The 27,369-nt window shown below is 43.5% G+C and overlaps 1 protein-coding gene across 1 annotated transcript in view; it reads right to left on the reverse strand.

Moving 5' to 3' along the window:
* RECK (reversion inducing cysteine rich protein with kazal motifs) overlaps window positions 1-27,369 on the reverse strand; it is a 182,480-nt gene that overhangs the window by 125,074 nt on the left and 30,037 nt on the right. Inside the window, exons 3-5 of the mRNA XM_068236611.1 lie at window positions 23,306-23,380; window positions 20,943-20,979; window positions 15,668-15,753 (exon numbers count right to left, since the gene is read on the reverse strand). Coding sequence (XP_068092712.1) covers window positions 15,668-15,753; window positions 20,943-20,979; window positions 23,306-23,380 — 198 coding nt within the window. The remainder of the gene's footprint in view (window positions 1-15,667; window positions 15,754-20,942; window positions 20,980-23,305; window positions 23,381-27,369) is intronic.

Consider the following 27,369-nt stretch of genomic DNA (forward strand, 5'->3'; position numbering starts at 1 on the left):
AGTTTACACACAACTGATGTTAACCACTTGAGGACCTAGGGCTTTCTACCCCTTAAAGAGAATCTGTATTGTTAAAATCGCACAAAAGTAAACATACCAGTGCGTTAGGGGACATCTCCTATTACCCTCTGACACAATTTCGCCGCTCCTCGCTGCATTAAAAGTGGTTAAAAACAGTTTTAAAAAGTTTGTTTATAAACAAACAAAATGGCCACCAAAACAGGAAGTAGGTTGATGTACAGTAGGTCCACACATACAAAATACATTTATACACAAGCAGGCTGTATACAGCCTTCCTTTTGAATCTCAAGAGATTATTATTTGTGTGTTTCTTTCCCCCTGTTCTCATGCACTGAAGTTTCAGGCTGCTTGTTTCTTCCTGCAAACAGCTTTGCCCTTGCCTGTAATTCTTCAGTATGTGAAAGCCCAGCCAGCTCAGAGGACGATTTATCCAGCTTGTAAAAGATAAGAGAGAAGAGAGAAGCTGCTCTAATCCTAAATAACACACAGGCAGTGTGCATACAGGGGCCTGGAAAGGGGAGTTCATAGCAGAACCACAACACTGAAGAACTTGGCAGCCTTCCAGACACAGGCTGACAACTCTGACAAGAGAGAGACAAGTTGATTTATTACAGAGATGGTGATAGTAGAACGTGCTGCAGTAAGCCAGAACACATTAGAATAGCTTTTTGAACTTGTAGGATGATAAAAAACAGGATGCAATTTTTGTTACGGAGTCTCTTTAAGGACCGGCTACTTTTTTTCCATTCAGACCACTGCAGCTTTCACGGTTCATTGCTCGCTCATACAACCTACCACCTAAATGAATTTTTGCTCCTTTTCTTGTCACTAATAAAGCTTTCTTTTGGTGCTATTTGGTTGCTCCTGCGATTTTTACTTTTTATTATATTCAGAAAAAAAGACATGAATTTTGGCAAAAAAATGATTTTTTTAACTTTCTGTGCTGACAGTTTTCAAATAAAGTAAAATTTCTGTATACATGCAGCGCGAAAAATGTGGACAAACATGTTTTTGATAAAAAAAAACCCATTTAGCGTATATTTATTGGTTTGGGTAAAAGTTATAGCGTTTACAAACTATGGTGCAAAAAGTGAATTTTCCCATTTTCAAGCATCTATGACTTTTCTGACCCCCTGTCATGTTTCATGAGGGGCTAGAATTCCAGGATAGTATAAATACCCCCCAAATGACCCCATTTTGGAAAGAAGACATCCCAAAGTATTCACCGAGAGGCATAGTGAGTTCATAGAAGATATTATTTTTTGTCACAAGTAAGCGGAAAATGACACTTTGTGACAAAAAAAAAAAAAAAAAAAGTTTCCATTTCTTCTAACTTGCGACAAAAAAAAATGAAATCTGCCACGGACTCACCATACCCCTCTCTGAATACCTTGAAGGGTCTACTTTCCAAAATGGGGTCATTTGTGGGGTGTGTTTACTGTCCTGACATTTTGGGGGGTGCTAAATTGTAAGCACCCCTGTAAAGCCTAAAGGTGCTCATTGGACTTTGGACCCCTTACCACAGTTAGGAAGCAAAAAAGTGCCACACATGTGGTATTGCCGTACTCAGGAGAAGTAGTATAATGTGTTTTGGGGTGTATTTTTAGACATACCCATGCTGGGTGGGAGAAATATCTCTGTATATGACAATTTTTTAATTTTTTTTTACACACAATTGTCCATTTACAGAGTTATTTCTCCCACCCAGCATGGGTATGTGTAAAAATACACCCCAAAACACATTGTACTACTTCTCCCGAGTACGGCGATACCACATGTGTGGCACTTTTTTGCACCCTAACTGCGCTAAAGGGCCCAAAGTCCAATGAGTACCTTTAGGATTTCACAGGTCATTTTGCGGAATTTGATTTCCAGACTACTCCTCACGGTTTAGGGCCCCTAAAATGCCAGGGCAGTATAGGAACCCCACAAATGACCCCATTTTAGAAAGAAGACACCCCAAGGTATTCCGTTAGGAGTATGGTGAGTTCATAGAAGATTTTATTTTTTGTCAAAAGTTAGCGGAAAATTGATTTTTATTGTTTTTTTCACAAAGTGTCATTTTCCACTAACTTGTGACAAAAAATAAAATCTTCTATGAACTCACCATACTCCTAACGGAATACCTTGGGGTGTCTTCTTTCTAAAATGGGGTCATTTGTGGGGTTCCTATACTGCCCTGGCATTTTAGGGGCCCTAAACCGTGAGGAGTAGTCTGGAAATCAAATTCCGCAAAATGACCTGTGAAATCCTAAAGGTACTCATTGGACTTTGGGCCCTTTAGCGCAGTTAGGGTGCAAAAAAGTGCCACACATGTGGTATCGCCGTACTCGGGAGAAGTAGTACAATGTGTTTTGGGGTGTATTTTTACACATACCCATGCTGGGTGGGAGAAATAACTCTGTAAATGGACAATTGTGTGTAAAAAAATCAAAAGATTGTCATTTACAGAGGTATTTCTCCCACCCAGCATGGGTATTTGTAAAAATACACCCCAAAACACATTATACTACTTCTCCCGAGTACGGCGATACCACATGTGTGGCACTTTTTTGCACCCTAACTGCGCTAAGGGGCCCAGAGTCCAATGAGTACCTTTAGGCTTTACAGGGGTGCTCACAATTTAGCACCCCGCCCACTTGCCAGGACAGTTAACAAACCCCACAAATGACCCCATTTTGGAAAGAATACACAACAAGGTATTCCATGAGGGTAATGGTGAGGTCATTGAAAATTTTATTTTTTGACACAAGTAAACATAAAAATATAAACCGGGGGTGTCCACACTCAAGGGAAATTCAAACATGCCGTCTTATATCGCCAACCCAGGACAGATCAGCAATATCAAGCATGGAAACCGATCCTTCTTCCCACTTTTATGCTTACCCGTTTGGTTTTCAAGCTTACCTCTCCTCTCCCTGCGACAATGTGCAAAAGACCACTGAGTGTGTGCCTACTCCTGTGTCTGGAGTTCCCTAGGTTCTAATAGTGTACCTGCTCATGGTACCTCTCAAAACACTGCCCTACGCATAGGCCAGGCTGGTCAGGACAGCGGGGACAATAAAAACTGGTGTCATTCCTTCTTCCAGTCCTGCTGCAGACACGACAACGTTTTCTTCGGATGCGTTGACCTGGGGCACACGGAATCTGATAGGCGTAATGCCTACCATGCAGTCGGCTAGTTGCATCTGGGGGGGGGGGGGGGGGGGGGCTGGCACCTCCTGGATACAGGATGTCCAGAATGATCTGTTCCTGAAATTGGAGGAAAGATCCAGTTCTCCCAGCCTTACTGTAGAGAACAAAGCTGTTGTAAACTGCCAATTGAATCAGATAAAAAGACACTTTCTTATACCAGCGTCTTGTTTTCCGGGTCATTAAATAGGGCGCTAACCTCTGGTCATTGAAGTCCACCCCTCCCATGTTGACATTATATTCGTGGACGACAAGGGGCTTTTCAATGACCTTAGTTGCCCGTTGAATTTGGACTGTCGTGTCGGTGTGAATGGTGGACAGAAAGTAAACGTCCCTCTTGTCCCTCCATTTCACCGCGAGCAGGTCTTCAGTACGCAAGGCGGCCCTCTGCCCCCGTTCAAGTCTGGTGGTAATGAGCCGTTGGGGGAAGCCCTGGCGACTAGGCCGCGCAGTGCCACAGCATCGGATTCCTTCTAACTTTAAGTGCTGAAAGAGGGCCACACTTGTGTAATAATTGTCCACAAAAAGATGGTACCCCTTCTGGAACAAGGGTGACACCAAGTCCCACACAACCTTTCCACTGCTCCCCAGGTAGTCAGGGCATCCGACCGGCTCCAATTTTGAGTCTTTTCCCTCATAGACCCTAAAACGACATGTATAGCCTGTGGCCCTTTCACAGAGCTTATACAGTTTCACCCCATACCGGGCGCGCTTGCTTGGGATGTACTGTTTGATGCCAAGGCGCCCGGTAAAGCGTAAGAGGGACTCGTCTACGCAGATGTGCTGTTCAGGGATATAAGCATCTGCAAATGTTGAGGACAGGTGGTCTATGAGGGGCCGAATTTTGTGGAGCCGGTCATAAGCAGGGTCTCCCCTTTCATGACAGGTTTCGTCGTCGTTGAAGTGCAGGAAGCGCAGGATGGACTCAAATCGTGTCCTGGACATGGCAGCAGGGTACAAGGGAACATGATGTACTGGGTTCGTAGACCAATACGACCGCAATACATTCTGTTTCATTAGTCCCAAGTGAAGGATAAGGGCCAAAAAGATTTTAATGTCGGAAACTTGGACTGGTTTCCACCCGAAAGGCTGGGCATACATGCTCTCCGGGTGCTCGGTGATGAATTGTGTGGCTTTACGGTTGGTCTCAACCACAATTAAGTCCAAGAGAACCTGGGTGATGAACAGCTGCAACAATTCTAGGGCCATTCCTAGATGAGCTGTCGCCACCTGGACTCCAGACTGGGCGGTGAAAGGGGGCACTACGGGTGCGGCGGAATCAGGGGATTGCCAATCTGGTTGTGCCAGCACCTCTGGGAGTCTATGGGTACTACGGGCCCGTCTTCTTCTTGGTGGCTGCGACGGGGGCACTACTGCACTTGCCACCGTACCAGTTTCAACTTCCATGCTGACGCTCACCACTTCGCCAGGGTCTACAGAAGTATTATTTGAGAGGTATTGGGGTTGGTGGGAAGTGGGGTCTCAGAGGCAATCAAACAATCACGGGACAATCAAATACAATTACAGCACAATCGATTCCAATCACAGCACAATCAAATCTGATGCACTCGGAAGGTGATGGGGGGAGGGTGGGATTGGGTGTGGCGGGAAGTGGGGTCTCAGGCAATCAAACAATCACGGGGCAATCGAAGCTGATCACGGGACAATCAAATACAATTACAGCACAATCGACTCCAATCACAGCCCAATCAAATCTGATGCACTCGGAAGGTGATGGGGGGAGGGTGGGATTGGGTGTGGCGGGAAGTGGGGTCTCAGGCAATCAAACAATCACGGGGCAATCGAAGTCGATCACGGGACAATCAAATACAATTACAGCACAATCGACTCCAATCACAGCACAAGCAAATCTGATGCACTCGGAAGGTGGTGGTTGGAGGTGGTGGGGGGGAGGGTGGGGTTGGGTGTGGTGGGAAGTGGGGTCTCAGGCAATCAAACAATCACGGGACAATCGAAGCAGATCACGGGACAATCAAATACAATCGCAGCACAATCAAATACAAGCGCAGCACAATCGAATACAAGCGCAGCACAGTCAAATACAATGCACTTGGACGGTGCTTGGGGGGGGGGGGTCTGAGGGCGATTTGAGGGGGTGGGGGGTTGATCAGGAGCCTGCACGGGGCAGACTGAGTCCTGATCTGATGAGAGGCAGACACAGGGGGTTACTGATCAAAGATCAGTTAGTGATTGCTGGGGAGGACAGATGTAAACAAAGAGCAGGGGATGTAATCAGAAAGGGGGTATGAGGGCAATCGAGGGCCTGGGCAGGTGATCGGTTACCCCCGCGGGGCAGTTAGGGTCTGCTCTGATGGGTGGGGGTGCTGAGGGGTGATGGACAGGTGATAGACAGGTGATCAGAGGGGGATCAGAGGGGGATCAGGGGGTAAGGTAGCTGTATACAGATGTATACAGTATACAGGGGGGTAGTCTGGGATGGGGTCTGGGGGTGATCTAAAGGTAGGGGGGGGGGATCAGGGGTGACTAGGAGGCAGTTAGGGACCTAAACTAAGGGGCAGCGTCGCTAGTTAGTGGCAGGTGGGGGGGGGGGGGGTGGGGGTTTTGCAGGGGTGCAAGGGTGCTGGGCAGGGGTCTGCTGGGGTGATCAGGGGGGGTATGAGGCCTGGGGTGGGTGATCAGGGAAGCTGTGGGCAAAATAAAGCACTGTGCAATGAAACTTACGAGTGGTTCCTCCTCGCTGGTGGTCTCTGCAACAATGAGACCACGAGGCGAGGAGGAAGCACGTATAAGGCACTTTGTTTACCTAACAAAGTGCCTTATACATCCTGATTGGCTGAATATGCGGATTCCTCCGCTCGCGGCTCTGCTAAGTGGCCGGCGAGCAGAGGCAAAATGCCGGGCTTCCGACTCCCGGCGGAGGATCGCGTCACGGATGACGCGATCGCTCCGCCCATGCCCATACAAGGACCGCCGCATTTTGTCAATACGGCGGTCCTTGCGGCGTCCACTTCCCGGCCGCCATTTGTCTATACGGCGGTCGGGAAGTAGTTAAGCTTACTGGTATATAGTTTTCTGGCTCTGATTTTTTTCCCCCTTCTCGAATTAGGGCCAGTTTCCACTGCAAAGTGATGCCACTGCAAAGTGATGCGAATGCGGCGCCCGCTTCACTTCCACATCTCCCGATGGGACGCGGCTGCGGGTGGATGCGGCCGCGCGAGAATCTGCAGCATGCTGCAGATTCTCGGAGCGCTCCGCACTGCTCCGCATAACATGCACGCAGTGGAAACTCTTCCATTGCTGTGCATGTGTTTCAGGACACCTGCGGTGCGATGCGGCTGTGTAGCCGCATCGCACCACTCCTAGTGGAAACGGGCCCTAAGGGAAAAAAATCAGCTGTATGCCAGTCATAAGGAACTGACCCACTTGAAAGAGATTCACAGAAAATAAGATGGCTTATCCATAACTGAACTTAACTCCTTTAATAGCTCCTTTAGCACCTATTTCAGTAAGGAGTTTCTTGGGCAAGTCTCCTTAACACTGCTACTGCCTACTGAGTGCGCTCTAGTGGCTGCCTCGCAAGCGTTTTGAGTCCGACAGGAGAAAGGCGCTATACAAATACAAATACAAATACTGCCAAATACTGCCATTATTAATACCCGGGGTGGATAGCATCTGGGCCAGGTGCCTTTTCTATCTTAAAAGGGAACTGAAGTAAGAGGTATACGGAGGCTGCCATATTTATTTCCTTTTAATCAATACCAATTGCCTGGCAGCCCTGCTGATCCTCTGCCTCTAATATTATTAGCCATAGCCCCTGAACAAGCATGCAGCAGATCAGTTGTTTCAGACTTTAAAGTCAGAGCTGAAAAGACTAGCTGCATGCTTGTTTCTGGTGTTATTCAGATACTACTGCAGAGAAATAGACCAGCAGGGCTGCCAGGCAACTGGTATTGATTAAAAGGAAATAAATATGGCAGCCTCCGTATACCTCTTACTTCAGTTCCCCTTTAATCATATTTAAGCGTTCCTGCACACCTTCCTGTGTTAGGCAATTCATGCTGAATAAGGAATATTGGGAACAACCCAGGGCCATATTTTGAGTTAAAGGGACTCCGAGCTCTACCTAGAAACAAAATTTGAACTTACCTGGGGCTTTCTCCAGCCCACCATAGGTCGGGAGGTCCCTCGGCGTACTTCTGACCCATCTTCCCGGCCCTCCGAAGAAATAGCACCCGGCGGCTCCCGGGTGACACCGAGACGAGTGTCCTGCTCCCTCTTCCTGATAACTCACGTCCGTCGTCATCACGCCGGCCGCCTCGTGTCATCACAGCGGCCGGGGTGACAGTACTGTGCATGCGTGATTAAACCGTGCATGCGCAGTACTGTCACACCGGCCGCCATGATGACGCGAGGCGGCCGGCATGATGACGACAGACGTGAGCTATCAGGACGAGGGAGCAGAACACTCGTCTCGGTGTCACCCGGGAGCTGCCGGGTGCTATTTCTGTGGAGGGCCGGGGAGATGGGCCAGAAGTACACCGAGGGACCTCCCGACCTACGGTGGGCTGGAGAAAGCCCCAGGTAAGTTCAAATTTTGATTCTAGGTAGAGCTCGGAGTCCCTTTAAAGGCTTCACCTTGGTAAAGACAGAAGCAAAGCAAGCATTTAAAATTTCCGCTGTAGCTCTGTCCTCCACATTTCCCGAATGCAATTTTTTTTATGTTTGTGTTACTGCTATTGTCTTTAATTGCAAATATTTCCCTATTTATTTTTTGCAACTTCAATTTATTTAGTTTTTTTGCACTTGAAAATACACTTGATTTTTTTTTTTACAAATATAGCAAAGACAATGTATGCTGGTTCGAAGGAGATATAACAGTACCCATCATACATACAGTGGGTTGCAAACATGAATCAATTTTATTGGAATTTTACATGAAAGACCAACGCAAAGTGGTGTACACATGAGAAGTTGAACGAAAATCATACATGATTCCAAACATTTTTTACAAATAAATAACTGCAAAGTGGTGTGTGCATAATTTTTCGGCCCCTTTGATCTGAGTGCAGTTAGTTGCCTATAGACATTGCCTAATGAGTGCTAATGACTAAATAGAGTGCACCTGTGTGTAATCTAATGTCAGTACAAATACAGCTGCTCTGTGAGGGCCTCAGAGGTTGTCTAAGAGAATCAAGTTATTGAGAAATGTAAAGCAGGCTTAGGCTTCAAAAATAATTTCCAAAGCCTTGAACATCCCAAGGAGCACTGTTCAAGCGATCATTCAGAAATGGAAGGAGTAAGGCACAACTGTAAACCTACCAAGACAAGGCCATCCACCTAAACTCACAGGCCGAACAAGGAGAGTGCTGATCAGAAATGAAGTCAAGAGGCCCATGGTGACTCTGGACGAGCTGCAGAGATCTACAGCTCAGGTGGGGGAATCTGTCCATAGGACAACTATTAGTCATGCACTGTACAAAGTTGGCCTTTATGGAAGAGTAGCAAGAAGAAAGGCATTGTTAACAGAAAGCATAAGAAGTCCCATTTGCAGTTTGCCACAAGCCATGTGGGGGACACAGCAACCATGTGGAAGAAGGTGCTCTGGTCAGATCAGACCAAAATGGAACTTTTTGGCCAAAATGCAAAACGCTATGTGTGGCAGAAAACTAACACTGCACATCACTCTGAACACACCATCCCCACTGTCAAATATGGTGGTGGCAGCATCATGCTCGGGGGGAGCATCTCTTCAGCAGGGACAGGGAAGCTGGTCAGAGTTGATGGGAAGATGGATGGAGCCAAATACAGGGCAAACTTGGAAGAAAACCTCTTGGAGACTGCTAAAGACTTGAGACTGGAGCGGAGGTTCACCTTCCAGCAGGACAATGACCCTAAACATAAAGCTAGGGCAACAATGGAATGGTTTAAAACAGTGCTGTCCAACTTCGCGGGCATGGAGGGCCGTTTTTTTTTCAGACCACATGGCGGAGGGCCGGCAGACCACAGACCCACAAAATACACAGATTGGCTGCAGATTTACCCACAAAATACACAGATTGGCTGCAGATTTGCCCTGGCCACAAACCGCACTCAGGTTGGCTGCAGATTTACCCACAAAATACACAGATTGGCTGCAGATTTGCCCTGCCCACAAACTGCAATCAGATTGGCTGCAGATTTACCCACAAAATACATTCAGATTGGCTGCAGATTTACCCACAAAATACATTCAGATTGGCTGCAGATTTACCCACAAAATACATTCAGATTGGCTGCAGATTTACCCACAAAATACATTCAGATTGGCTGCAGATTTACCCACAAAATACACAGATTGGCTGCAGATTTGCCCTGCCCACAAACTGCAATCAGATTGGCTGCAGATTTACCCACAAAATACATTCAGATTGGCTGCAGATTTACCCACAAAATACATTCAGATTGGCTGCAGGTTTACCCACAAAATACACAGATTGGCTGCAGATTTACCCGCAAAATACACAGATTGGCTGCAGATTTACCCACAAAATACACAGATTGGCTGCAGATTTGCCCTGCCCACAAACTGCAATCAGATTGGCTGCAGATTTACCCACAAAATACACAGATTGGCTGCAGATTTACCCACAAAATACACAGATTGGCTGCAGATTTACCCACAAAATACAAAGATTGGCTGCAGATTTACCCACAAAATACCTTCAGATTGGCTGCAGATTTACCCACAAAATACCTTCAGATTGGCTGCAGATTTACCCACAAAATACACAAATATTGGCTGCAGATTTACCCACAAAATACACAGATTGGCTGCAGATTTACCCACAAAATACATTCAGATTGGCTGCAGATTTACCCACAAAATACACAAAGATTGGCTGCAGATTTACCCACAAAATACACAGATTGGCTGCAGATTTACCCACAAAATACACAGATTGGCTGCAGATTTACCCACAAAATACACAGATTGGCTGCAGATTTGCCCTGCCCACAAACCGCAATCAGGTTGGCTGCAGATTTACCCACAAAATACACAGATTGGCTGCAGATTTACCCACAAAATACATTCAGATTGGCTGCAGATTTACCCACAAAATACATTCAGATTGGCTGCAGATTTACCCACAAAATACACAGATTGGCTGCAGATTTACCCACAAAATACACAAAGATTGGCTGCAGATTTACCCACAAAATACATTCAGATTGGCTGCAGATTTAGGGCTCGTTTCCACTGTAGCGGTGCGGAATCGCCTGGATTCCACCGCTGAAGAAATCGCATGCGGCTGCGTTTCCGCATGCAGATTTACCCGCGATTTCGCATGCGATTTCGCATGGCAAGGAGCCATGCGAATTTAACCATGTCACTGCCTGTGTTAAGTTCCATTGGCTTTCATGCGAAATCGCATGCGAAATCGCGGGGAAATCCGCATGACAAAGCTGCATGCGATTTCCCTATTGAATACATTAGCGGCGATTCGCCTGCATTCCTGCCGCACGCGAATCTGTCGTGCAGATTTTCCCCGCACCGAAAAACGCCGCCGCCGCCGCACACGTGGAAACAGCCCCATCCACTAACATTAAGTATGCGAATCCGCATGCAGTGCCCGCATGCGGATTCGCTATAGTGGAAACGAGCCCTTACCCACAAAATACACAAACATTGGCTGCAGATTTACCCACAAAATACACAGATTGGCTGCAGATTTACCCACAAAATACATTCAGATTGGCTGCAGATTTACCCACAAAATACATTCAGATTGGCTGCAGATTTACCCACAAAATACATTCAGATTGGCTGCAGATTTACCCACAAAATACATTCAGATTGGCTGCAGATTTACCCACAAAATACATTCAGATTGGCTGCAGATTTACCCACAAAATACACAGATTGGCTGCAGATTTACCCACAAAATACACAGATTGGCTGCAGATTTGCCCGCAAAATACATTCAGATTGGCTGCAGATTTACCCACAAACTGCAATCAGATTGGCTGCAGATTTACCCACAAAATACACAGATTGGCTGCAGATTTACCCGCAAAATACATTCAGATTGGCTGCAGATTTACCCACAAAATACATTCAGATTGGCTGCAGATTTACCCACAAAATACACAGATTGGCTGCAGATTTACCCACAAAATACATTCAGATCAGCTGCAGATGGGCCCACAAAATGCAGTCAGATTGGCTGCAGACTTGCCCACAAAATGCAGTCAGATTGGCTGCAGTTGTGCCCACAAAATGCATTCAGGTTGCCCGCAGATGTGCCCACAAAATGCACTCAGATTGGCCGCAGATGTGCCCACAAAATGCAGTCAGATTGCCCGCAGATCATTTTTACATCTTTCCGTGGCCGTTATCAACGTGTTTCATCCACTCCACTGCAATGATCTGCCCGTGTGACGTCACCACTCCCCAGACAAAGCGCAACGTTACCAGCAGAAGCAGCGGGCGGTCAGTAAAAATGAACAGGCTGCTCAGTGTAATAATTCACGGGAAACCACCCGTGAATTTAGATTGCCCAGAACGCCCCCTCCCTCGTTGTCCCCCGTGCTGCCGCCTGTAACTCACCTCAGATCAGCAGCGGCGGGCAGGAGATCGGACTCGGAGCCAGTCACACCGGCGCATGGCAGCCGCGCGGTGAATTTGAATGGAGGACGTGACATCATCGGTCACGTCCAGCACGTAAAGTCCCCCGTGCGGCTGTCATGCGCTGGTGTGACTGGTTCCTATCTTCTTCTGCTGCCGCCGCCGCCAATCTGAGATGTGTTAGAGGCGGCAGCACGGGGGACAAAGAGGGGGAAGCCTATAAATATATAATATATAGTCCGCGCAGCACGGGGGAAAGGGTTTTTATTTTTTTGTAAAATAAATAAATAAAAGTTGCGCTACACTACAGCATGGAGCAGGGGGGCCGCTGCAGGAGGCCTGGTGGGCCGGATGCGGCCCGCGGGCCGGCAGTTGGACAGCACTGGTTTTAATCAAAACATATCTATGTGTTAGAATGGCCCAGTCAAAGTCCAGATCTAAATCCAATAGAGAATCTGTGGCAAGATCTGAAAACTGCTGTTCACAAACTCTGTCCATCTAATCTGACTGAGCTGGAGCAGTTTTGCAAAGAAAAATGGGCAAGGATTTCAGTCTCTAGATGTGCAAAGCTGGTAGAGACGTACCCTAAAAGACTGGCAGCTGTAATTGCAGCAAAAGGTGGTTCTACAAAGTATTGACTCAGGGGGCTGAATAATTACGCACACCCCACTTTGCAGTTATTTATTTGTAAAAAATGTTTGGAATGATGTATGATTTTCGTTCCACTTCTCACATGTACACCACTTTGTATTGGTCTTTCATGTAGAATTCCAATAACATTGATGCATGTTTGTGGCAGTAATGTGACAAAATGTGGAAAACTTCAAGGGGGCCGAATACTTTTGCAACCCACTGTAAACAATTGAGGATAAAAAGATAAAAAGGAAGAGAAAAAATACATTTAGAACAAGACGTAAAAACTAAATATCAAAAATTACATGAACATAACATCGAACATGCACAGCTTGCATAAATGGCTGGTAACCATGGCATAGTGTCATTAGGGTGTGGGGCCACATGCTATAGAAAAGGATCTATAACTGATATGGTTCTTTAACTAAGACTCCTCCTGTGAATGTGGAGCGAGGATCCCATGTGTTTTCAAATTTAAAACCGACTCTGAGCAGAGCTTTAAAATTAAAATCGGCACTTACCTAGGGCTTCCTCCAAACCCTGTAGCCTGTGAGGTCCCTTGGCTGTCCTCCAGGTCCTCTCTGTGGTTCCGCTGGTGGCCCTGTTAGTGCGACAATTTCATTAGAAGTCTTGTGCAACTGCACATGTGCAGTCCACGCACCTGGCTGGATCACACGCACATTGCCGTAAGACTCCTGCACGTTACGGAGGCTTACAGCGACAAGAGTGTGATCGAGATGGGTGCAGGACGGGCCGCATAGGCAAAGTTGCGCACAACTTCGGCCAAAGTCGCCGCAATAATGGGTCTGCCAGTGGGACCACTGAGGGGACCCGGAGGACGCCGAGGGACCTCGCGGGCGCACTGATATTCCTAACACTTCTCTGAGGCCAGTTTAAAACACACTTCCCAGAAATCCGTAGCAGAAGGACAAGCCCACCAACAAAGAGCTTGCTCAGTCATCAACAGACAGCCTCTAAAGCACAGGTCAGAGTGGGCTAGGCCCCACCTCTTTGGAGTCATAGGGGTCCTAATCCAGTCGTAGAGGATACTAGGTTCCTTCATAGAGCAATTGATAGAGGATCGGACGTTTCCCTACTTATTAAAGAGGTTGGTGTACAAAAAAATCTATATTTGGTTCCTTTAAATACCTGATCTATTTTGCACTATATTTTTGGACATGTTAAATAGAAACAAAATTACATTAGCACTTTACTTTTGCTAAATTTCTTTGAAACCAGGTTCTCTAGAACCATGGGACAGCAGAGGTGATGGTCATGGGGTTTTAAACGGTTGTTAGGAAGTGAGCAATGACCTGCTTTGTTTGGTGAAGGCAGTGTATGATTGCACTGTACAAAACTCCCAGGTGGGTGTTTGGAGCCTGGATTGCTGTTACCCGCTGATGTGTTTCATTCATTGTGATACAGCTGAACAGCTCCTTTATATAAATTGGTCTTTCCACACAAAATCTGCCAGAATATTCAATGGCTATCTGGTGTTGCTTAGCCCTGGCCTTCCCCTGTATTGCATCTTGCCTCTGTGCCCGCTCTGCTACCCTAATCACTGGCGTGACCCGATATCTTGCACTTTTAAATTTTCTCTTTTGCCTTCTGATTTTCTTTTATTGTAGGTTTGTACATATTGTTTCTTTAGTTCATTATGTAGCCAATATTGTATTGTTCACTGGGCTTGGGTTTGGTGGTGCGATTTGGTTATTTGTTCTTCCACTTTTTTACCATATTTCACTAGTATACGGTAAAGTGTATTCTTCTCAATAAAACAATATTTTTCCTTGTTCTGGTTTCAGTCTTCAGCATTTACTGCAGACAGTGGTCGTTCGCTACTGGCTAGTACAGCCACGAAACAACTGTATTGAATTATTCAGCAACAAACATCCTTCTAAAGATATGAAAGGGAAATGGAGATGAGCTTGCTCAGTTTACAAAAAGGTTTTTGCATTGTAAACTATATTTTCCATAGAGAAGAAAATGATTGTGCAAATACAATGATATTTTGGCAAAGTAAAAATTGTTATACATATTTATCACTAGAAAATCTCGGATGGTGAGAACAGTTAGAGTCAACTCACAGACCAGCACCAAAGACCTAGAATATCATCTTGCTGCAGATGGAGTCACTGTGCATCGTTCAACCATTCGGCGCACTTTACACAAGGAGATGCTGTATGCGAGAGCGATGCAGAGGAAGCCTTTTCCTCCGCACACAGCACAAACAGAGCCGCTTGAGGTAGCCAGCTTAAGTTTGGAATAAGGTGCTGTGGACTGATGAAACTAAAATTGAGTTATTTGGGCATAACAAGGGGTGTTATGCATGGAGGCAAAACAACACAGCATTGCAAGAAAAACACCTGCTACCTACAGTAAGATATGGTGGTGTTTCCATCATGCTGTATGGCTGTGTGGCCAGTGCAGGGACTGCGAATCTTGTCAAAGTTGAGGGAGGCATGAATTTCACTCAGTATCAGCAGATTCTGGAGACCAGTATCAGCAGATTCTGAAGTTGCGCCAGGGCTGGATCTTTCAACAAGACAACAACCCCAAACACTGCTCACAATCCACTAAGGCATTCATGCAGAGGAACAAGTACAACGTTCTGGAATGGCCATCAAACCTGAATGAACTAGAGGTGTTTTGTAAAGAGGAATGGTCCAAAATACCTTCAACCAGAATCCAGACTCTCATTAGAACCTACAGAAGTGTTTAGAGGCTGTAATTTCTGCAACAGGAGCATTTACTAAATATTGATTCCATTTATTTTTTAGTAGTGCCCAAATTTATGCACCTGCCTAATTTTATTTAAACAATTATTGCACACTTTCTGTAAATCCAATAAACTTCATTTCACTTCTCAAATATCACTGTGTGTGTCTCCTATATGATGTATTGAACGGATATTTTTTATCATAACAACCAATTTATACAAGAAAATCATGACGATTAACAAGGTTGCTCAAACTTTCGCATCCCACTGTACATTACATCTATATAAGTTTCTCAACAGTTCAAAATGCAGCAAGATATGCTTCTGGTTGCAAACAAACTGTAAGTCAAGACAGAGATTCATAAAAATCACAAAATACTCAATTCTTAACATTTTCAATTAAAACAGTTGTGCAACTGTAAACATATTTAGTGGCAGCACTACAAATATTATTAAGTAAGCCATATTTACTGTATCCACATACATAAGAAAGGATATAGAAAAAATAGTCTCACCTGTTTACAGGCTCGCCGACACTCCGATACAATTGCTAATTCACAGCATCCAAGGCCAACCCATCCATCTGACTTTTTTGAGGCCCCTTTTAGAAATATAGTTTTAAAGTGATGGCTAAAAACATTATTAAATACAAGTAAGAGCATGAGAATTTCAAAACATCCCTGTGCTACTGCGGCATCCAAAAGAATGTGTGGTGAGGTTGTATCACACCTTCTGGTGGAGAGTTTGATCAGGCAAATAATTGCCTTAGCTAGGAACAAAAATGTCTAGGACAGTCATACATTGTAATCCAATTTACAATTTTGTAATCCATACATGATCCAATTTACAGTGGCCTGTGCCAACAAAAATCAGTATTCAAACATGCAGGCTCAGTTTGCCAGGTTACGTCCTGGTAAGAGGCTGGTATAGTAGTTGAGAATGCAAGGACTGGGAAAGAATTGGTGTACATCAGGAAATGGCTAAAAAGCAGGTGACTAAGGACATGTTTAAAGGATGGGTTGAGATTTGCATAGTGTGGTAAATATTAATGATGCGGAGTGAATATTAATGACCAGGTAAATGAAATACACAGAGGGCCCAATCCAATCCACTTTTTCCCTTAAAGAGGAACGGTAGTGAAAATAACATTATTAACAAAATTGCTTATTTTTTGACAATATCCATTTATAGATTATTTAGTCAGTGTTTGCCCTTTGTAAAATCTTTCCTCTCCCCGATTTACATTCTGAAATCTATGAGTGGCGGTGTTATCTTTAGTTCTGCCAGGTGATCTGTACGGAATGTTCGTTTACTGAATGTCCTATGCAAAGAGAGAAATGCTGCTTGCATGGCTGTTGGAAAAAGGTGTTATTTCAGGTTCAAAGACAGCAAACTGTCAGGATCATGATCATGACATCACACTGTGGGAGAGGTTTCACCTCAATATCAGCAAACCTTTGTTATAGCCTTTACGTGCGGTAAACGGTGCTCCAAGCATAGCGCAGGCGTGATAAGCAGTATCACGCTTTTGTGAATCAAGCCAATTGTGTGCTCTTAAAGGAGCTGCTAAATGATTTTTGCATTAAAGCTCTTTTTATGAATGTTTGCACCAGCAATTAAGGATTTAATTTGCTGAATCTATGGCATTTCAGCAAATTTGTTTAAGGAATGAGCCAGTCTTGTACCACTGAAACCTTTGAGTCTATCCCATTTACTGTACTGTTCAAATTCAGCTTGAAACCTAGAAACTGCATTGAGTTATGTTAAAAAAAACATTTTTAACCCTGCCATAGAAGATGTGATCAGTGTGTGTGAAACACAGGGAAAACTAATGAAAAACTTTAAAAGACTGCTCTAATGTACCAAATATACTGGTCTATAAGTGGAGAACTGTAGGCCGGAACCATAGTGTAAAAGTTTAGGGGTCGTCTTATACTCAGGTCAGTCCTCCATTGTTCAACTTATAGCCTATGTGTGTGTGTGTGTGGGGGGGGGGGGGGGGCGGCGGCTCTACCTCCTGTCCCTTGCAGCACCCAAGCACCAGCTACCATGAACCCCCCACCACCACACACATCACTACCCAAAGAAGGGCTGCATCTCTAGATCCTACATCTCCTCCCCTCTGCGCAAGATGCAGAGTGCTGGGGGCAGCATCCTCTCTACTTCCTCACTCACGCCAGTCTACGTGCTTTAGCGTAGCTCTGGCTCCCTTTGTCACATGACTTTGGGTGCCAGAGTTACACTAATGCTTGCAGACCCGCGCAAGTGGAATGTTAAATGACAACTTCCACTGCAGCGCTACCTCTGCATAAGATTACACAGAGGGGGGAAATAGAGAGAGGAAAATCCGTTTCGGCAGTGGTGGGAGGGATCCCAAAATGTGACCTACAGCCCAGAACTACATTACACCACTGCAACTAACAGTCCTTGTCTATGGGATCTACAGCCCATGTAGTGTTTATGCTGCAGGGGGCACCCTATTGCTACAACTACATGCAGATGATAGAGATCTGTGACTTTTCTATCACCATGGCTGCTGCAGCTCTGTGTGTTGCTCAAGGTTGCGGCAGTTTTGTTTTAAAGTTACTATTCAGGGGCATAACCATATACAATTGATTCTCACTGGTGAGCTCTGGAGCAGGGGTTGGGGGGCAAACGGCACATATGTGTTCTATAACCTTTATTATTTCCTCCACCCTACGTTTACATGACTATAACCATGTCGTGTATGCACTGTGTGTAAGTGTGACCTGTCAGTTAAAGCAAAGAAGTGTCACACTGACGGGGGGCATGGGGATAGATCAGAGGGTTAATGGCTACATGTGGGGGTTTGGAGGAGTTATTGGCTGCACTTGAGGGCCAGGAGAGGTTAATGGCTAGAACACTTTATGCAGTGCAGCCATTAACCCATCTGGTCCACAAGTGCAGCTGCTAACTTCATCTGGTCCCCAAGCTCATTACTTGAGTAATTAAAGAATCACTTTAGGAAGGTCAGATATTGGGGTTTACTTATACACAGGGTTGACTTATATTCAAGTACATACAGTAATTTAAAGGCATATTTAACCTACACTAAAGCTAATTGATAACATTGCTGGCTAGAGGACAAATTAGTAGATTGTTTTGTAAGTAATTGATGTGCAAAGTAGAGAACATTATCTGCTTTTCCCTTATGTCTGGTACACACTATGAGATTTTCTGGCAGATTTACTGTCAGATTGATTATTTCCAACATGTCCGATCTGATTTTCGATCGATTTCCAATCATTTTCCGATTGATTTCCTACTGTTTTCCATTCACTTTGATGAGAAAATGATCGGAAATCAGATCGAACATGTTGGAAATAATCAATCTGGCAATAAATCTGCCAGAAAATCTCATAGTGTGTACCTAAGATTTACTGCATTATTTACACAGCTTAGTATTAGCTGAAAACAATCTGATAATTTCAGCATGGCAAAGGCACTTATATCATTTAGCTTATGAGTGAAGTAGAAGTTTGATTATAAACACTTCCAGTAGCTTTAAGGCTCCCTGCACACTGCAAATCCATTTTGCGATTCCTCTTCCGATTCCGATTTTCAATTCCGATTTTCCCTGAATACATTCAACAAAAAAAACGGATAAAAAAATGCAGCATGCAGTAAAGATTAAAAATCGGAATTGGATGTAAAAACCGATTAAGAAGCGGAATCGGAATCGCATGCAGTGTGCAGGGAGCCTAAAGCCATTTATATATTTTTCTCCTATTACTTTTATGCTGTGTTTAAAGGGACACTATGGCGAAAAATTGTAAAATGTAAAATATGTGTAAACCTAAACAAAGAAGAAGCACGTTTTTTCCAGAATAAAACGAGCCATAAAGTACTTTTCTCCTATGTTGCTGTCACTTACAGTAGGCAGTAGAAATCTGACAGAAGTGACAGATTTTGGACTAGTCCATCTCTTCATAGGGGATACCCAGCAAGGCTTTTATTCTTTGTAAAGATATTCTCTAAAAAGCATTTAAACAATGATGCTGACCATCTTCCCTGCTCGCTACACAGTTTTTTGACAGTTGGACAGAGCAACTGCCATTCACTAAGTGCTTTGGAAAATAAATAAATCCCTGAGAATCCCCTATGAAGACATGGACTAGTCCAAAACCTGTCACTTCTGTCAGATTTCTACTACCTACTGTAAGTGACATCAACATAGGAGAAAAGTCATTTTACTCTGTAAAGATGTACTTCTTATTTGAATATTTTTGCACATATTTAAAATTTTAGTTTTTCGCTGTAGTGCCCCTTTAAGGTTTTAGACCATAGACTAACCTTGAGTTTCATCCCACTTTAATCATTGTAAAACTTTGTGCTTGGGGTACAGAAAGAAAAGTATCTTGAGAAAATCAAATATCCTTAAATATTGGAAAACTGGGAGACCAAAAAAACAAAACAAACAAACCCAAAATCGATACAGTAGATGAATAGGCGTGTAAGGATACTACTGTCCTCACTTGGTATTTATTTCCTCCAGCAGCCAGGATTGTTACTCTCTGATAAAAGATATTTTCTGAAGACAAAACTCTGATGGACTACTGAAGACTAGAAGAAGGTGTTGATGAATCAATATTTAACACCTTTGGTTATCAAGCAGGATTTCTCGGAACCTGCACATGCCCAGTTCAAAAGCTCTCATGTGCAACCACAGGCCCTTCCTGGTGAATATTCGACTGACAGGTCAATCAAATATTAAAGATGTCGGGAACGAGGAATGGGAGGGACCCTAAAAACATGAGCAGCAAATATAATGTCAACAGGAAGTCATTTAAGCTACCATAGGCTTAATTCAAAATGGATTGGTTTTGGCTTCAGGTGTTCTTTAATGGGAGAAACTAAAAAGAAGACATATGAAATTGGGATGTAGTAATATAAGGAATACAATGAGAACAACATATGAGGCTATTACAATGAAAATACTGTAATACCTCCTATAAATACACACACTTTTGAGATCATGCCCCCTACGTAATAAAATAACCAATTATCTTAGTCTCCATTTTTACCCTTAAAATGTTTTGTGATAGTTTGAGGAGAAAAAAGTACACAACGGGCTCTATTCACAAAACTTCTCATAAGTGACTTATTTATAATCTATATAATAAAAATAACTTTATGCACATTTACAAGCAAAATAATCACTCAAAGTAAGTTGTTCCTGATTAACTTAATTTCAATATTACTTTTCTTGCCTTAATTATATAATATTTTTGCTCTTTGGGAGCTTAAAATGTAACAGAGATTAGGTGAAAACAGAGGAAAAAGCTTTGTGAATCATGCTCAATGTAGCAAAAAAATACCTTTATTTCAAAATCATCGCTCGTCACTATTTAATATACCAGTGACATAATTCAAGTTTTATGATAAACAGAACAAATAGCCAAATACAAGTTTTTATGAATATTACCATTTTTATTTTGAAACTATAATGGATGAGAACTAAAAAATGGTGCATTTTTTCAATTTCTTCTTTTCCATTAAAACACAAAGAACATAGAACAATTTTTGGAAAAAATATAGCCCCTAAGTAAGGTCTAGTTTGTCCCAAAAATCACCAATATACACATCACATAGGCGTTATAAAAAATCCATCGATGAATCAATGACAAAACTAAAAAGCCAAAACTGCATTACCCCAACAAGCAGTTAAAAGTGACCACTACACTTTTATGACATAATTCAATATACATTAATGAGAAATTTAAAAAAAAAAAAAAACTATAAGTAAAATAAAAAAAAATGTCATCTCACCTGGTAAAGAGGAATTCATACAGTTCCAAATTTCTGTCTGAAAAAAAAAACAAGGCAAGGAGAGTCAGTACAGTATTTTAGTTTAAGATGTAAAAAATACTATTATACAATCCATCCCGCACACGCACCCTCCAGCCCTGCCCCACTGTGATAGACCACGGCACTGATTGGAAGACGCTTGCATGTGGTGAGATGGTGAGTGTAACATCCCACGAAGCATAGCTAGTTCAGAAATAATTTTCAGTGATACAAATTGTACCTTGGTTTAGGTAGACTGTCAACCACCCACACAGGACGCCACCCACGAAAAGCAATTTCAGCTTAAGCCAGTTTTGAACATACATAGCTTTCCATTGAAATGAAAAGGTATCTCCCTGGGATGTTATCAGGAACCAGAAGTCATATCTTGTGAGAATTAAGGGACTTACATACTTGCAACCTTGGCCTTTTCCATTTGTGTATGGGTCCCGCACAACATCTGCCAACTGCTTATTAGCGATCAGGCATGCTGGAAAACCATGATGATTACGATTGTTCTATACCGCCACAAGTGTGCAGCTTGCTTACACTCATCTTCCCCCTCCCCTCTCTACAGAGGAGAATTGCTAAGTAGCATATTTGAATGAGAAAAGGCCCTTCCAAGCAATCACGAGCAACTATTTGGAGCAGCCTTCGCTCCCAGCGTGTATACTATAGTCCTTAATCCTGGAATTTCACATTCTCGGGGTGAAACTGAGAAAAAACATATATTGCTTCCACCAGGCAGAGACAAGAGATTTTACTATCCTGTGCTCATTGCACATTTGCATGCTCATAGTTAATAAAGTTTTATTTTAACCACTTATGTGGTTTACGACAGATTATCTACATCCTGCAGGACTTCAGTTCCTGCCCAGGGGTGAAGATAATCGTCTATTGTGGTGGATGGCCACTGCGTGCTCCCGCGCTTGATCCCGCGCATGTCCTGGCTGCTGCCCTTTAGAGGCAGCAGCCAGGATGGTCCCGTATCCCGTATCAATGATCGCCGGCATCAATGAAATGCCTGCAGTCATTTTAACTAAGGAAGTAACACGTCCACGCATTACTTCTTGTTCATACACTAATACTACACTAACAGTGAATAATGCGCAAGGACATCTTGTGGCCAAATAGTAAAATTACACCTACATACATTTATTTTAATAAAAATACCCACACTTACAATTAAAATTAACACCTTACCTCCCACACTCTTCCATAATTACCCAAATAAAGCTTTTGCATACAAAAAGCCCAAAAAATACATAAATAGTTACCTTAGGGACTGAACTTTTTTTTTGAATATGCATGTCAAAAGGGTATATTACTTTATTATAGTATATAGTGATTACTATATTATTTTTTAAAAAATATGAGCTTGTAATGTAATCGATGCAAAACTGAAAAATTACACCTTTATTTTCCAAATAAAATATTAGCACCACTCATTGTACTAGAGAAATATTTTGAATGTTGCAATAACTGGGATAAATGGGCAAATAAAATGTGTGGGTTTTAATCACGGTAGCATATATTATTTTAAAACTATAATGACCAAAAACTGATAAATAATGAATGTTTTCCTTTTTATTCTTAGGGAGCTGGGTTGGAGAAAATTGGCATTATTGAGAGTGCTGGGAAGGAGAAAGCAAAAGCTTTTCTAAGCGCTTTGTGATTTTAAAAGCTCTTGCTAATGTCATCCTATGTGTGTATTCACACTGGAGTGATGTGATTTAGTAAAAATCTCTCATAGCATTGCATTAGCAAGCGCTTTTAAAATCTCTAGTGTTTAAAAAGCTCTTGTAGTGTGAATCAGCCCAAAGGCTAAAGACACACTGTGAGTTCTTTCTGGGAGCTTTTATCTCCCTCAGTGCTTTTTCAGCTTTTTTTTTAAAGTGCTCCCACTGACTTGCATTAAACTGAGGTAAAATTGTAGCAATCGCAATTTTTACAAAAATCATGATTGCGGCAAATTTACAGCGATTTTAATGCAATTCAATGCAAGTCATTAAAAAAAAAAACACTTGTAAAGCACAGAGGGTCAGAAAGCGCTGAGGGTCAGAAAAGCTCTCAGAAAGTGCTCAGTGTCTCTACAGCCTAAGGATTGTTCTGACATCCACATTTCAGCTGGAAATTCATCTTTTTTATGGCTATATCTACTATATATCCATGTCAGAGGAATTTATTCCTACTTTTTCTCATAGGGACAATTGTAGTTTGAGAAAATGCCTCAACTAAAATAAGATTATTTGCTCCAGATGCGTTTTATATTTATACGGCTACTGTACAACGAATGTCAGATTTTATTTTTATTAGCAGTTGAAATTAATTAGTGAGTCATTCACCATTGATGGAGGACAATACTCTGGTGCCCTCTGTAGTAAATGCTTCTGTTGAGACTCACTTTTGGAAGCCAAAATCTAGAACAAAAAAAAGACAGGCATAAGTAAACCAAATAACATAGAAAATGTTCTAACAGATCAAAGTTACACATCAATAGAATTAGGGCTGGTTCACACGGGTGCTAAAATGACAGTGACAGCAGTTGGAGTAGTTTGTGTAAATGTTGCAGTAAATCCCGTTATCTCCTCTTGGATGCTATGTCTAGCGGCCACCATTGCCTGTGGTCCCATGTCCCCCTATGTACCCAAAACACAACAATGGAACAACAGATACTGATGCGAACCAATACCAAATGCTTTCATTGGCAGTCGCAGAAAAGAGTTTAGCAATGGCTTATACGTATATCAAGTCCTGACAATAACTTGAAAGTAGGAAGTTTTAAATCAGAATGATACCATTTATTGGCTAACTTAGAATCAGATTTTGACCCTATATACAGATCAAACGCTATTTCCTGATATACAAACAGAATGAAATAAAAGACATCATCCAGAAAAAAAATCTACCACCTTGGAAACCTCATATGCACATATTTTTTTTCCTAGATAAAATATATTTATCTATGTTTGACAAGGTCATAAAAACCATTGAAAGCATGGCTATACAGTAATAAGTGAATTGAGCCACCCACGCCTGGATTTGATTTTCAATCTGCAGCAAAATGAATGTTTAAAAATAATGTCATAATGACAGAACAAGACATCCCAGGGATTTACTGTCTTCTCATATAAAACTGTTGTCCTGATCAAAGCCTTGACAGGAGATCAGTTAGTCTGCTCTACAACAGTCAACCGATAATGTTCACAAGATATGAGGTTTCATAAAAGTATAAATTCTTAAAGTAAACAAGTCACAAACCTAAGCAAAATCAGGTGATGACAAAATACACTGCTCAAAAAATAAAGGGAGCGCTAAAATAAGACATCCTAGATCTGAATGAATGAAACATACTTATTAAATACTGTTTGAGCAGACACATGTTGACACAATGATAAAAAGAGTAGCACTCGATCAAATAGGGATAAGGGTGCCCAAGCCTCAATGGATCCTCACACCTTTGGATCCAAACCAGGTATACAAAAGGAGATGGAGGCTGGCACGTCCAAAAATAGAAAAGCTCTTTTATTGGAATGACATATTAAAAACTGTGGCTATACAGCGCTGTATAGCCACAGTTTTTAATATGTCATTCCAATAAAAGAGCTTTTCTATTTTTGGACGTGCCAGCCTCCATCTCCTTTTGTATACCTGAGCAGACACATGCACATTTATGGTCCGCTGGAGGTCATTTTGCAGGTCTCTGGCAGTGTTATTTGTGTTTCTTCTTACACAAAGGAGGTAGCGGACTTGCTGCTGGGTTTTTGCCCTCCTACGGTCACCTCTACATCTCCTGATGTACTGGACTGTCTCCTGGTAGAGCCTCCATTCTCTGGACACTACACTGACAGACACAGCAAATCTTCCTGCCACAGTTCGCATTGATGTGCCATCCTGGATGAGCTGCACTACCTGAACCACTTGTGTGGATAGTAGGCTCCGTCTCATGATGCAACTAATGTGAAAGCACCGCCAGCATTCAAAAGTGACCAAAACATCAGCCATAAAGCATTGGAACTGAAAAGTGTTCTGTGGTCACCACCTATAGGACCACTCAATGGGGGATGCCTTGCTAATTGCGTATCATTTCCACATGTTGTCTATTACATTTGCACAACAGCATGTGAAATTGATTGTCAATCAGTGTTGCTACCCAAGTGGACAGTTTGATTTCACAGACGTGTAATCGATTTGGAGTTACATTGTGTGGTTTAATTGTTGCCTTTATTTTTTGAGCAGTGTATATAGCCATGTTATCTTCAAGACAAACTGCTGGTCAAAACACTCAGTTCCAGAAACTGCTGCTGAAATCAGATGAAAATTAAATTTAAAGTAAAGAGACCTTCCATACTAGTCATTGAAGATGTAAGTCACGTTAACACCCAAAAATATGTCTGACTTACTTTTGTCCTAATTTTCAATACTATTTAATTCTACTCAGAGCCGGGCCAACACATAGGCTGGCGAGGCTACGGCCTCTGGGCGCCTGTCAATCAATTAACTCATGAGCGCACTTCGGATCCTTAAGTGCCAGCCCGCCCTGCAATTTACCGGCCGCTGGTGGCAGTGGCGAGAATTTGTCTCTGTACACTCACTCTCTCTGAGAGAGTGTACAGTTGCCATGGCTACAATAACGCTGCCTGCACCGCCCCCCGCTCTCAAGAGCCGATGCCAGGCATGTTGTTACTTTATATCAACCTAGCATGCAGCTCACTCGTAAGCCCATGCTTACTGTGGCTGACGCTTAGTGGCTCTCGCATGAGTCCCGCCCATGGCCCGCCCCTCAGTCCCCTAGGAACATAACTCTCCTCGGAATATGCAGCCGCGCTAAGCCATATGCAGAAGCTAATTCAACTGCATAGGAGGTGAGAAGCGGCTCACACAGAAGCTAAGGAGTATTGGAGAGGTGGGGAAAGGTCCATAGTAGGTGTGGAGGGGGCTGGAAGCAGGCACTTAGAAAGTGTATTACACAGGCACAGACTACACCTCGCTCCGCTCCGTCCCGCCCCCTCACTGTGCGACCAGCCACAGTTTAAATGGGAGAGCGGCAAGCAGCTACTGACTTCAGGAAAGAACGCACATGTGGGAGACAGATTAATTCCAGCAGGTCTTCTCCCCAAGATAAAGGTAATGGCTGAGAGGAGATGTACAGCCTGCTTACTGGGAGGCCAGTGTTGTTGCTGTGAGGGGCTAACACACTATTTTTGACATTTGAGGAGGACAAATTAAAATATAACTTTTAATATAAATAGCTTTAAAGTTATATTTTAATTTATCCTCCTCAAAGGTAAAAAATAGTGTGTTTAGTTGAAACTCAGGCTATTGTGAGTTTCTGAGAGTAGGGGGATCAGAAAGAGAGAGGGGTCATTGTACTGCAGGTGACAATCCAGCACACCATGCCACCTACCTTTCTGCCCAGTGTGCTCCTTCCCTGCATGACTTCTGGTGAGGTGACAATGCTGCAGACCATGCCACCTACCTTTCTGGCCAGTGTGCTCCTTCCCTGCGTGACTTCTGGTGAGGTGACAATGCTGCAGACCATGCCACCTACCTTTCTGGCCAGTGTGCTCCTTCCCTGTGTGACTTCTGGTGAGGTGACAAGGCTGCAGACCATGCCACCTACCTTTCTGGCCAGTGTGCTCCTTCCCTGCGTGACTTCTGGTGAGGTGACAATGCTGCAGACCATGCCACCTACCTTTCTGGCCAGTGTGCTCCTTCCCTGTGTGACTTCTGGTGAGGTGACAATGCTGCAGACCATGCCACCTACCTTTCTGGCCAGTGTGCTCCTTCCCTGCGTGACTTCTGGTGAGGTGACAATGCTGCAGACCATGCCACCTACCTTTCTGGCCAGTGTGCTCCTTCCCTGCGTGACTTCTGGTGAGGTGACAATGCTGCAGACCATGCCACTTACTGTAAGTGGCATGTCTGCTTCATTGTCACTTCAGCAGGTGTCACCCAGGCAGGGGAGAAGTGCACTGGCCAGAAAGGTAAGTGGCATGGTCTGCAGCATTGTCACCACACCAGAAGTCACGCAGGGAAGGAGCACACTGGCCAGAAACTGGTTAGTCAGTGGCATCATGGTCTATGCTGCATCGTCATCTTGCCATTTGTCACTGGGGCACACCTGGGCCAGATTGGTAAGTAGCATGGTCTACTGCATTGACAACTCACCAGGTGTCACCCAGGGGACAAGCTTGCCAGACAGGTAAATCCTGGTGAGGTGACAATGTAGCAAACCATGCCACTTTCTAGTCAGGCCAGTATGCTTCTTCATTCCTTCCTTAGTGCACCACACATGGTTTATTGTAGTGGCGTCCCTGCTCCTGTGACCTTTGAGAGGGTGGGAGGGAAGGAGGAAACTCTGTATAGGAGAGTGAGGGGAATCTCTAAACACCAGGAACTTGTATAA

This window comes from Hyperolius riggenbachi, chromosome 5 (genome assembly GCF_040937935.1).
Source record: "Hyperolius riggenbachi isolate aHypRig1 chromosome 5, aHypRig1.pri, whole genome shotgun sequence".
NCBI classification, from domain to species: domain Eukaryota; kingdom Metazoa; phylum Chordata; class Amphibia; order Anura; family Hyperoliidae; genus Hyperolius; species Hyperolius riggenbachi.